Genomic DNA, 14,132 nt, shown 5'->3' with positions numbered 1-14,132 from the left:
CAGATAGGTAAGTTTTTGTTTTTGAAAACCAGATCCTTAAAACATCTTCAGTCCAACTTTCGAAAATGGAATTTGGAAAATCAAGCTTGATTACAGAATGCACTGCCTACACAATGTTACAGTTACAGTGGAGGTATTAAAAGCTAGAGTTGAACTGGAGGACATAAATCTTGTGTTTAAAAAAAAATAACAAGATAGTTAAAAAATCATATTAAAACCATTCTTGAGGACAGAAGACGAGCGGGAAGGCCCAAAGTGAGATGGTGAAAACGATTTGGGAGAGAAATTAGAAAATTGGGGCTTATTGAGGAGAATGCTGCAGACCAATCCTTCTGAAGAGTGTGTTGATGAGTCCAATTACCAGCTGGGGTATGAGTAGCCACTTAAGTAACTGATTAAGTATAGTAATTATAACTTTTGTTCCAGCAGCAACAAACCAAACCTGTGATCATGACCAACCCTGCCATCAGTGCTTTAGCTAATGACCTGAAGAACTCTGCCCAGCAGTACCAACAACAGCAGCAGGCAGCAGGTATGAGCCCTTCACATGCAATATTTGACTGTCGATATATTTAGACATTCCATTCATGTATTAAGTTGAGCCACAGCCAGAGTGAGCTGATCCAAATTACTGTTTTTGTCAAATACACCAACCTTTTAATCAAACAGATCTGAAAGGACTTATTATGAACTATTGCATCTTATATTTCACACAAAATATTTATTTCCGACGCAACACCTTAGGAAGGAATGTAACTGTAGACAGTTGCTCACTCTTACATGTGGCCATTCAACTAACTATGATCTTTTCAAATAAAAAAATTGCTACAGCTATGGTCCTATTGATTGCAAGTTTACATCCTAATACCCTGACATTTTCAGGTTTTTAAGTATCATTACTATTATTATTGTTTAAAATTCCAGAAAAGTGATAGATTGACATACAATTCATGAAATATCAACTAGCTTCAGTCTGAGTGTTCAGTCTGACATATATTGTATTTGGTGTGTTTTCAGCAAACGCGGCAGCTGCAGCAGCAGCGGCGGCGGCGGCAAGTGCGTCGAGTGCGGCAAACGCAACAACCGTCAACTTTGTCAACAGCCAGGGTGCGCCAGTGACCAACAACCATCACAGCAATGCTGCAATACTGAGCCTACTCAACAGCAACCCGTCGTCTGCTGCTGCTCAGAACCCCACCCTCAACCAACTGCTCAACAACGTCATCACTCCCCCCAACAAGCAACAGGTCTTGTTGGTCTTCCTCAGTTTTCTTTTTGCAAAAATCAGGATTTTGGTTTTTACTCATCATAATTAGGCCTTATAAAGGATCCTTTCTAATAAAACAGCTAATCTTAATAAGTAACAAAGATACACAGATCATTATTCACTCCATTCTACACTCGGTATTCATGTTCAGCTTAAAATGCACACTCAAGAGTGTGCTTTGCTGTCTCAAAGAATTGTTAGTTGAAGTCTTGGTTGTTAAAACCATTATTATAGATTAGATAGGTCGGTACCACTTTTTCAAAGTCGGTCCCGTTATCGGTTCCTAGGCAAAATTGATTTTCGGTTCTCTGCTCCGGTACCATCGGTACCTTATTTTAAATTTTTTAGATAAGCTACTTAATTTTATTTTAACAATATTATGCACATTTCAATTTTTTTAAATCAGTATTTTGCATTAGTATAGGTTGGCCATAGAGAATTAGAGAATTACGAAAATAAAACTCATTTGTAAAAAGCCATGTAAACGTCATCATAAAGGTATTGTTTGAAAACATTTTTAAATTTTGAAATACCCACTAATATCAAAGAAATTAACAGTATTTCAAAATTTAAAAATGATTTCAAACAATACCTGTTACAGAAAAATTATTATAAGATTTCCGATTATTTAAATGATAAGTAAATGTATTTTAGTTTAAGCTATGTGGATTTTAGTTTTATTAGGTAGTGTTTAAGATCTCTGACAATATCACCTGTTTCACCAGCTAACGCTGGATCTGTGAAATGTTTCGTGACAATAAAGTAGGTAATATTTCATTTCATTTCATCAGTCTCCCGCGATCGCGGCAACATCATAAACATCTCCCCGCGGTCACAGAAACATCTTTGTCGTCGTCCCAACTGTAGCAAAATCATGAACATCTATCGCGGCCATGAAGACGTCAACATAGTCGTCCTCAATCGCGGCTTAATCATGAATATATCTCGCCGCCATGTAGACGTCATCATCGTCTCCCGCGATCACGGCAAAATCATGACCACATCTCCCGCGGTTGTGTAGACATCATCATCAACTCCCACGGTCACGGGGAAACATCATCATCGTCTCACGCGATCACGGCAAAATCATGAACATCCTCCCGCATTCACAAAATCGTCGTTGTCGTCCGCAATCGCAGGCAAAATCATAAATATCTCCCTCAACCATGTAGACATCATTATTAACTCCCGCGGTCATGGAAACATCATCGTTGTCTTGCAGGATCGCGGCAATATTGGTAATCTTTTGGCATTATCGGCAACGGGTTTCGGTACCGATGGTACCGGTTTTGAGATTTACATCGACTCTCGGTTATGGTTCTTTTGCAAGATCCGGCGGAACCAACATTTAACGTGAAGTACCGACCCATCCCTATTATAGACATTCAAACTTTTTAATAACATTGACTTTTAATGGCTCAAAGTAAACATCTTATCCTACTTAAAACATATCACCCAAGCCTGTTTAGTATGTATGTTTTATTTTGGTTACCGGTACCAAGTTTGTGGATAATAATTATGTGTTTTCCTCTTGTTTTATTTTACAAGTTTGTTCTTTGCCTTTTGGTACATAAAATAATTTACAAATAATTGTTTTGTTCTATTAAAATAGTGTACAAAACAAATAATGAGAATCTCACCTTAAAATTCCATTCTGCTAATCTGTAACGGTTATAAATCTATCAATAAACATGTTGATTTGAATTATTATGGTTGTTTTTTAACAGGTGCTAACGACGAGGAAGATGACTCTGACACACATCAATCCTCGTTCTATAGCCATCAGTCCGTCCCAGCAGACGCAGGCGCAGCCCGTGCGAGTGAGTCTGTCGTCCCTAACCAACCAACTGTCGTCACCCCAGGCTCGTGTACAGTACAGTACCACGGGGGTGAGGAGACTTAGTGATAACAACAACTCCCCTACTACCAGTCTGGGCCTCTCCATGCCTGGTCTATCTGCACTTTTGGCTGGTGAGTGAAACATTTCTATATGATTGTATTTTTCTGCAGGAACTCCTTCACCAGCTGTTTCACTTAAATTTCATGTGATACCTCTAAAATTTATATTGTGGTTGGCCTTGTTTGTTACAGTCACTATTTTGAGTGTCAAAATAAATCTTTGTGAAACACTACTTTACAAACTAATCATTCCCAGCTGCATTACAAGTTTGACTCTTGTCTCAGGTACTCCCTCGGCTGACAACCCAGTGCCAGGGGCCAACAGTTCCAACAGTGCATTACTAGAGCGACTGTCCACCCCTCCCTCCTACCCCTCGTCTAGTCCCAAGCCTCCCCCTGCCCCCTCGCCCACCGCCTCAGCCTCCGCTACAGCTGTGAGCCTCAACCTAGCCAGTGTACAAGGTGCCCTCGCCTCAATACCTGGCCTACAAAATGTACAGGTAAGTTCCTACTTTAGCAATGGATTATATCTGTTAGGGTTCCACTTATGACTCAGGTCGATTCACACTGATAAAATTGGCAATTTCAAAATTGACATTCTTGTCAGCTACAGAAGGAAGAATCAATTGAAGTTTTCAGTTATACGCTGATTCAGTGACCCAAATGTCCCTAATTGTTGTTTTTACCTACACGTTAAGATAGATCGACACTAGACACCCAGTATTTTTAATTTTATTTCTCACTACATTGTAATGACTACATGGTTAAAACAAACCTACTGAATAACTTGTTCAAAACTAACCAAAACATAGCTTTTTTTTGTTTTCTCGATATTTGTAAAAGCAAAATCATGTTTGTTTCTTTTAAGTATTAGTTTAGTTTGTAGTTGACACCTTTAAATGTACATTATTTATATGTTTCTTATGAATAAAGATTATTTAACTTTGATTTTGCCTTAAAGACCAAGAGGTAAAGTTATTAAGTTTAACTATTATCGTATATATAAATACTCACCTTTGGCTCGCTGGGGGCCCCAGGCCCCCTAGCTGTTAGTCGTCATTAATAGATTAGAGTTTAGTTGTAACAAAGCAGGAATAGGATAATATATAACTAGGGATAACAATAACTAGGGATGGGACAGGACAGGATTTTTTTTCTCCTTGCAAAAAAGATTTTGAAACATTATTGCAAATATAAAAAATAGCAAACAGAATTCATTTTTAGCCTTTCAACATGTATCGCGTTTGCGGTGTCATCTTAAACATCTTGGAGATATCGTCATCGCCTACTGGATTTTCAAAACCATCGTGAACATTTCTTTCAACAGAGGAGACAGTCATCGTCACCCGCCCTACCGGTGAAATCTCCCACAATCGGGGAAACGTCATCACAGTAAAATTGCTACAATCTGATCAGATCCCGTCCAAAGAAAATCCTGAATCTAATGTTATCCCGTCGCAACAATTGGGAATTCCCCTCCCCCTAAATTTCCCAAATAATGGGACTCGTCCATCCCTAATAATAACAGTAGGGAATGGTCATGGAATGCTAAAATTAATCTGTCTGTATGTATATTTTAACGATGTTGTGTTCTTGTATAGGTGTCAATACCAGGCCTTCCTGTGCCTATATCAATGTCTATCAACAATTCTTCTCCACACATTGTTACCTCGCTACCTGTTAATGCCTCGTTGCCTGTGAGTATTGTAAGTTATCGCCCAAGAGTTTTACTTATCTTTGTTTAGATTTAGTTTTGTTTAAGGAAAGGCTCTAGGCCAGGATTTTAAAAATGTAGAAAAAGGAGGATAGCAGCTATCCTCCTTTTTGTTTAGATTTTGTTTATCCTAAACAGTGTCTGGTACAAGGGGCTTATCCTATATACTGATAGGCAAGCATGTTTATTAAAAACAATTTTCTCAGCTCGTGTGCATCGCAGGGAAAATCCAAGCATACTGTTAGAAAGATATTTTCCTGTATATTCCTTTTTCTCACTCTCTTTTTAAAAGCTTTGGTTTTATTGTTTTGGCAGTGATTTTTTTTAGTTCTTTTTGTTTTAGATTTACTCTTGTTATGTTTGTAAAACTCTGCACTCTTGTATTTTTTTCTAAATTATTTTATGTTTACATTTTTATTTATAGCTTTCAGCTGAATACAATACAGTCCTAGTTCAAAATAGTATTTAATTTGTCGTCAGATGCCACCATCTACTGGGTTGTGTTAGTTGTGTAACCTACCTGTGACGAGAAGGGATAACCTAGGTTAGGGCTATGCCTATGTTCACTCTAGGACACCAAAGATCTAGGGCCTTCCGATTCAAAATAGAAACCTTACACTAAGCATTTTTTAATTTATTTATTTATTATTATTTTTAGCAAATTTCCCTGTAGGGAAGTAGCTATTTCCATTGGTCTCATGGTAAGACTTGGGCCCGGGACCGATTTACTTTTTCATTTTGATGTCCCCAGAGGCCAAAAACACTATTCGTTCCAATTGTTATATATGTATACACTATACATATATATCTATATATATAGGTTAGATATATGTGTGTCCGTGAACAAGATAACTTGAGTAATTTTGGTCCGATTTTGATGAAATTTGACTTGAAGGGTAAGGCGGGATAAACTAGAATGAGTTCACAAACCAGCATGTTTGGACCATGGGAGCAGGGATTTACAGGGTTTTATGGGGTTAAAATAGGTTTTTCTCATTTTTGACCCTCAAAACAAAAGATTTCCCAATTTCTCTAAACACAATTTGAAAGAGCTTAAAAAAATAATTAAGTAGGCCTATATTGAAGAGTTTTTTACTGTTATTGATCACATAAAAAATTCAAACAAATCGCAAATGTAAAATTATCACACTATTCTTTTGGAGAATAAGTAAACTGTAGTTTGCTTGTTTACAGATATATTTTGATCAAACTTGGCATATTAACTTATTTTATACTAAGCTATTGATCTTTTACTAAAAAACCCACTTTATTATACTTTAATACTTTTTTAATACTTTTCAATGAAATGGCAACCATACAGAGTAGTTATTTTAAGCCAAGTATGAATGGAGATGAGTGTAGAATGAGTGTCGAGATCTTGTAGTCTTGTTAGTGACTAAGGCTGACATATTCCTTAGACAAAGCTGTTAATTAATAACCCATGTGGCTAATGGCAACTAAGGGACCTACAGTTTATTGTGGAATCCGAACCACATTTTTACCTTGGTATTAACGAATTGGTCTAATTGTCAGGTTAGTTCTGCGGATAGTCGTAGTACTCACTAGTGCGGACATTAATCCACACCAGGGAGTATCGTATCCACAGTGCATGCCTATAAAGATCCACAATTCGTGATCTCCTAGTAGCTGGATTACAGAACGTCACCACCGTCCGAGTATATTATTATATTAAATATTATCCTCCCTGTAGCAGCAAACCTAGTTACTTGTTAAACATAATGTTATCTAAATAGATTTAATTGAAAATCCAATCGGGCAAATGGAAATTAGTATTAAGTATTAAGTAGTTTAGTCTGCAGGTTTGCTGCGGTGGGGTGTATATTAAAACTAAGTTGTAGTAGTCTCTTGCTTGTTTGCTGCAAGTATGTGTGTTCCAGATGACCACCACAAACCTAGCCGCAGTGACTGTCAGTGGCAACTCCCCCGGTGCTACACTCGTCTTTACCAACTCCTCTCCTAGTACGTACACCACCATTCTATCTGTATTAATACTAGAGAGTACTACCATAGATAAATCATTCTCCCTTAGTAGATTTGTCATTCTTATGCAACAGCTGAAGCCAATTTTATTGTTAGTTTTGTACGTCCAACTGTAGAGGTTATGTTTTGTTTACAATTTGTTTCTTGTAATTTTAGTCATTTAAAACCTCATTTAACCAAATAAAACAATTTGATCATTAACAATAACCGGTCCCCTAGTTACATAACCAAATAGTAAAGAACAAATCATGAAAATATAGAAACAAAATGTTGTCCACCCCAGCGATCAGTGTGGACGTACATGAACTAGACATGAAAAACAAGCTTCAAAATTTACAATGGGATGAGGAGTCTACTTGTGTTGCTTAGTCTATGGTACTACACATTACTTCAGGCTAGGCCTACAAGGTCGTAGCATTATCACCTAGGTTAAATTCATTGTTGATTTGAACCCAGGACCTCTGGGACCAAAGTACCACAGTCTCTTACACCAGCTCCTTCCCTTGTTTACAACTACTAAAATAAATAAACTTTTAGAAAGCATAGCCTATAGTAAGAATATTTCTTTACTTCATATTAACTCTAGCAGACAAAAAATAAGTTCTCATCAACACATAGACACGCCTACAGAATTGAATCCATTAAAACTTTCTAGCCTAACGGAATTTTTAAATAAATAGATTATTTTCAATAATATTTTTAAATTATTATGGTAGGCCTAGTTACTAATTTATGTGTCTTGGTGAGCTGTAAGGAAAATACATATTCAAACAAAACACTCTTTAGTAAAACCATTGACTATTGGATACTGAAGGTAAAACTGAATGAAAAGAAAAAGTTACAAATAGAACTCAATTTGGCAATTGATTCTCAGTTCTGGTACCAAGGCAGAAAATGGAGGAATTAAGAACCAACATTCGTCCTCAACCCATCCTTTAACTAATATATTGATTCAACGTCTGCATGACTTTCCATCGCACACACACACACACACACACACAAAATAGTTACTATACTGTACCAAACATTACTTTACCTCTACACCTGATATTGTAGGGCCCAGGACTGTGTCTCAAGGGCATAGTTAGTGATGTGCCGATACAAAAATTTATCGATTCTCGATACTGCTACCATAGACAAATAGAATAAATATAGACTATCAAAGGAAGGTTCCGGCGCCCACCGCTAGGGTTTGCTGTGTAGTTACGGCGCACACCGTTGCAGGCGGAGAGCGCAGGAGCCGTATGCGACCAGCAGACGCTGCAGCGGTGTGCGCTGTAACTACACGGCAAACCTAGCGGTGGACGCCAAAACTTCTGCTAACCGCAGCACAGCTGACGGTCTATATTTATTCTATTTGTCTATGCCGATGCCAACGTCCAAGTATCGGTGGTATCAAGAATCAACACATCCCTAATAATTGGTAATATTGGTATGTAAATAAGTAAATAGAGTCGATTTGTGTCAAAGGAAAATATTACGTTCATTTGTATTTTTCAATCATTGTTTGTTTGTTGTTAAACAGGTTGCTCATATTGAACAGAATAGGTTCGATGTCTATTCCCACTAACATGCTATGATAACCCTTCACACTCAATAGTCTTGCATCAGACTAGTGGTTTTTTATTTAGACTTGATAAGCTTCTCATCATCTTTGACAGATTTTACAGAATATTAGCTGATGCCAGGCGCTTCTGGGGAAATTCCCTATTGATTCTTTTTTAGCAGTGATCACCCTACCCTATTCTAGAAATTACAGCAATTTTTGGGCAAATGTGTCATATGAGCAATTGTCTACTGTACTCAACTACATCAGCTGTAGAAATAGTTGTTCAAGTTTGATTATTTTTCTGATAGTGACGGCGCAGCTGCTATCTGCAGGCAAGACACAGGTGGCAGCTCAGACCCTTCGTACAACTGGAACCCCCAACACCTGCAATATTGTAAGTTAACTAATTGTACTAACTAATTTGTAAGTTGTTGTACTATTGCGGACACATTATCTTTGCTTACAAGGATTTTACCGACCTTAGAACCATCATCATTGTCACTCATGACGTGGCAAAGAAAATCCTAAATCAAATTTAATCTCTTCCCAATGACTAAAAATAGTTATTTGTGTAACTAGTGGGCAAAGTGACACTTTGCTGCACACGAGATCAATGTTTACGGAATGATCTCGAGTGCAGCAAAGGCCTTTTGCACTCGTGTTACACATTATATTTTCCTACAGTCCCTGTAAAGCATATAAATAATTAGTCTTCCAACACTATACAACACGTTTTTAGGTTCAGCTGGCAACACAAATAGGTGCCCTAGAGAAAGTAGTACCCGGTCCGTATCACTCCGCTATTTTTCCTCGGCAAGAAATGTGCTCCGCGACTTGAGAATATAGTTCCGTATGTTTTTGTAATTTGAAGTGGTTTCCGCGCCCAAAAAAATGCTTTAAAGGTATTTTCTTGATTATTAAGATCGTAGGAATGTTTTAAAAACGTTTAAAAGAAAAGTCCAGAAAGTTCAGAAATACCGAAACTATAAACACGAAATGACAGGTTAAATCGTAGTTATAATAGTCAATCAGCTGCTCATAGTATTATTAGGGATGGACGGGATTGAATTTTTAGTTCGGGACAAGACGGGACGGGATTTTTATTTCCTTTCCGATTTTCGGGACGGGACGGGACAGGATTTTTTCCTGTGCATAAAAAGAAAGTCTTGAGTATTGTAGTTACCAAAAAAGACAAACGAAATCAATTTTTACCGTTTGTGGCACTATCTATAAAAACCAAAAAATGGTTTGGTTACAACAATTTACAGGTACACACCTATTAAACCTATTGAAACATGTGACTCGCGGTCAAAATGACGGTCACAGTGCAATCGTTAAAATGACTCGCGGTCACGGCGTCATCGTCGGTATGACTCGCGGTCACGGGGTGATCGTTGGTATGACTTGCGGTCACGGGGTGATCGTCGGTATGACTCCGCGGTCACAGCGTTATCGTCGGTATCTGTCAGCAGACAACATCTAGTCTTATATTAAAACTAATAAGTAAGTATTTTCTAATTTATTTGAGACATAGGTAAAAATAACCAAATTTGCCATCGTGGTATACATTTTGCATAGTTTAATTTAACTTATATTCTATATAACGTAACTAACAAATCAATCAAAATTGCTTGGCAATGTCCCTGAAAATCCCCAAAAAACACATTAGTGTAGCAGGTGCATTTGACAACTTGTATTTAGATTTTTTCAACAACTTTTTATATTTTGTTTAGACTTTTTAATAATATAAAACTTATTTCATATTGGCAAAAGGATAATTTGGTTATTTTTAGCCACCATTAGTGACCAATGTTTATCCAGGTTGACCTGTTACAGGGTGGCCAGTCCATTCAACTGGTAGGATTACAGAGGCCACGAGGGGTTGTAGCTGCTACGACCACAGCAAAACCTACACTGATGGCGCGGTCTGTCATCAACAATCAGCGACACACACTCAAGGTGGCACCCGCCAATACAGGTATGTGTAACTCATCCATCCATGCCAGTTAGCAACAAAGACACTAATCCTAAATATTTTTTAATGATAGCCTACATAAAAAAGATACATAAAGTTTGTGATATATTAAGGTAAATAGGTCCTAACCTCTTAAATTATGCATTTTCACCATGCCCTCTAGTAAGACATTGTAACAGGCCTATAATACAACGTATAGTTTTAACTTGCTGCAATTGTAAAAGTGTAACTGTGAATGTCCGTTTGGTGAATGTCATGGCATGACCATTCATGTTGCAAACGAGCATTGAACCTAAAATTTAATCAGAGGACACAGCTTACCACGAATCATAGGCCCAAGAAGCCAGCTTTGATGAATACTAACATTCATTAAATCATTGTTACTGAGCAATTATTAACTTTCAATCAATATATAACTAACAGACCAATGTTGACTGTGCACAACGTGAAGCATTAATTTAGGTAATTTTGATATTGAATTGCTGACATTGAACTTAAATCGGACATTATTCTATTGACATTATTCATTATTATATTGATTAATTATTGCCTGAAATAAATAGTATTAGACATTTAGACTAACTTATGATTTAACCACGAAACCTCACTGGGGCCTTACCCCATGTACTGCCTAATTAGTGTGTCATGTTGAACCTGCAGTTGATTAACGATTCCGAGTCAGTCGCTTCACTCATGTGATCCGGTGCCGTGCATGTGCGACAGCCACGTATTGGTTGGTGCATGGCTTGACTTAAGAAGCTATTCTTACTTTTTACTATTTTGGCGGGATATTCATTTGGCTGTGGAGGTTGAGCTCCACAAAAGTTAAGTCACTAAGGAAATGGTCAGATTTCAGATCCAGATATGTTGTGAAATCTTGATCTTTCTGTTGTGATGGAAATGTTTGCAATCACTTTTTTCTAATTTCACCACCAACACAACTAAGAAACCCCTTTTTCCTCAATGAGGCCTAGAGTGAGTTTTGTTGGAGACCTGTACTAAATTTGTTACATCACTGGTGTCTTATAAAAATCTGTTAAATATATAAATCTTATCTGTAAATTTGAATGATTTTTTATCTATGTAGATTTATTTTTCTTAACCTTAATCTAAACTAGTCAGAGAATAAGAGTTTGGTATTATTTTTAAACTTAAAGTAAATCTTTGTTTGAATAGCCCTCTTAGGAGATTTCCAAGGTAAGTTGGTTAAACAAGTATTTTAAAACAACTTAGATTCCAGTTATCTTTTTCATTTGAATGCTATCCAGAAACTAACTGTAATGTTATACATTTTAGTCCAGGAGCTGAGGGGGATTGAGCATGCATAAAAGTAGTACGCAATGTTATTGCTGATTATTGTAATATGGACTGTGGTGATCAAAATAACGTATGTCGCCTATTTCAAAAGTGGTCGATAAGGTGGGGGGGAGGGGGCAAACACTGCGGTTTGCGCTATGCGTTAAAACGCTGATAGTTCGAGAACGGTAAAAGATAGAACATCGGTTAAAACGTCGTTGTAATTCTAAAAATATGGACAACAATAATGGTTATTGGGTCCGAGGTCGTATCTCTATAAATAAACAAGTTATTGTATAAAATATGTAAAAATGGACTTTTCGTGTAGTTTTTTTTACCGAAAGTAGAATTAATTTGTGAGTGTCGCAAAGAAGTAATATCAAATATCTTTGCTGATAGTTGTAGTATGGACTGTGGTGATAAAAAATACGCATGTCGCCTACTTTTCAGGTGGGGGGGGCAAAGATGGCGGAACGCGCTATGCATCGAAACGACTGTAGCTCGAGAACGGTACGAGATAGGACATCGGTTAAAACGTAGTTTTAATCCAAAAAATACTACCAATAGAAAAGGTCATTGGGTAAAAAGTCGTATCTTAACTAATAAAAAAGTTATAACAATAATAAGTTTAACAAAATCTACATCTTACAGCTATTTTTTTTCAAAAATCGTATGGATTGTTGATAAATAATAGTGTAATTACTTAATTACTCGGCTAAATATTAACTAGATGCATTTTCTTATAAGAAAAAAATATATTATTACGGATACATTTGGTTTAAAATGTAAAACACGGCCTCCAAACTACATATAATACTTGGGGTTTCGCCGCAATCAAATGCATAATACAGACTACCACTACAAATCCAATTTTAATCATTATAATGTTGTAGGTTATTACAATATGATTATGTAACAGATTCTTATTCAATACAGTTATATGAAATAAAAAAACATTACTACAAAAGTAAATACCTTATAATAAAAAATACGGCAAATCTCTTCATTCTTTCCATAACAATTACACTGGTTGTTCATATTATTTGTTGAATTTAAATAGGTACCTTTTTAATTTCTCTTAGCACCTGTAATACGATGGTACTTGTACATCGATTGATCCTCCTCAAAATTGTCCAAAACAAGAGAAATAATATCCTTTCGACGAATGCTAGCTAGTTTAATTCTGGTTAAACTTTGGGCTTTGGGGTTTGCAACCAAAACCTCTTCACTAATCTCTTGACAAATCAAGCATAATTTGAAATCAAAATCTTTTTTCTTTTTTGTAGAGGTCACTAAGAATGCCATGTCAAGAAATATATCACGAAGTATTCAGATTGTAACCATATTAGGGTGTTGAAAATGAACTAAATACAGCACCTTTTGTACACGTACAATAGTAATAGTCACATACCTGTAGTCGATGAAATAGTTATATGCAACTTTTGTAAGTTGGTGAAATTCTACTTTAAAATTGCCTAATCCACTAGTCACTAAGAACAAACGTATATAAAAAAACAGCCACACACAATTAAAACAAACGTAAGCAACTTAATATAAAATGTATTGAAATTTAAAATATTTAAATAACTATTAACATTTATAAAAGAATGTTATTTGTATAAATAAAACACAATAAATGTCAGTAGTATTAAACAGTACAAACACTTTCACAACCCCGATATCACTGAGTTGGAAGGCAATGAACTTTGGGGGATTAACAGTTGTGCCGATATCAGAAGCACTGCCCAGCAATTATGACGCAACCTATAGGACGAACCCCAAGGCGTTTGGAGGCCGTGTTATACATTTTAAACCAAATGTATTCGTAATAATATATTTTTTTCTTATAAGAAAATGCATCTAGTTAATATTTAGCCGAGTAATTAAGTAATTACACTATTATTTATCAACAATCCATACGGTTTTCGAAAAAAAATAGCTGTAAGATGTAGATTTTGTTAAACTTATTATTGTTATAACTTTTTTATTAGTTAAGATACGACTTTTTACCCAATGACCTTTTCTATTGGTAGTATTTTTTGGATTAAAACTACGTTTTAACCGATGTCCTATCTAGTACCGTTCTCGAGCTACAGTCGTTTCGATGCATAGCGCGTTCCGCCATCTTTGCCTCCCTCCCCCCAAGTTCTCGACCACCTGAAAAGTAGGCGACATGCGTATTTTTTATCACCACAGTCCATACTACAACTATCAGCAAAGATATTTGATATTACTTCTTTGCGACACTCACAAATTAATTCTACTTTCGGTAAAAAAACTACACGAAAAGTCCATTTTTACATATTTTATACAATAACTTGTTTATTTATAGAGATACGACCTCGGACCCAATAACCATTATTATTGTCCATATTTTTAGAATTACAACGACGTTTTAACCGATGTTCTATCTTTTACCATTCTCGAACTA

The 14,132-nt window shown here is 36.4% G+C and overlaps 1 protein-coding gene across 1 annotated transcript in view; it reads left to right on the top strand.

Annotated features, from left to right (window-relative positions):
* LOC128987097 (transcription factor SPT20 homolog) overlaps window positions 1-14,132 on the top strand; it is a 59,399-nt gene that overhangs the window by 41,965 nt on the left and 3,302 nt on the right. Inside the window, exons 11-18 of the mRNA XM_054407795.1 lie at window positions 427-532; window positions 1,018-1,247; window positions 2,995-3,238; window positions 3,452-3,666; window positions 4,768-4,872; window positions 6,779-6,860; window positions 8,739-8,824; window positions 10,267-10,408. Coding sequence (XP_054263770.1) covers window positions 427-532; window positions 1,018-1,247; window positions 2,995-3,238; window positions 3,452-3,666; window positions 4,768-4,872; window positions 6,779-6,860; window positions 8,739-8,824; window positions 10,267-10,408 — 1,210 coding nt within the window. The remainder of the gene's footprint in view (window positions 1-426; window positions 533-1,017; window positions 1,248-2,994; window positions 3,239-3,451; window positions 3,667-4,767; window positions 4,873-6,778; window positions 6,861-8,738; window positions 8,825-10,266; window positions 10,409-14,132) is intronic.

The sequence above is a fragment of the Macrosteles quadrilineatus genome, unplaced genomic scaffold (genome assembly GCF_028750875.1).
Source record: "Macrosteles quadrilineatus isolate MER2022 unplaced genomic scaffold, UCM_ALF_1.0 Scaffold_2__2_contigs__length_208266976, whole genome shotgun sequence".
Classification (NCBI taxonomy): domain Eukaryota; kingdom Metazoa; phylum Arthropoda; class Insecta; order Hemiptera; family Cicadellidae; genus Macrosteles; species Macrosteles quadrilineatus.
This window is presented reverse-complemented; position numbering and strand designations above follow the sequence as displayed.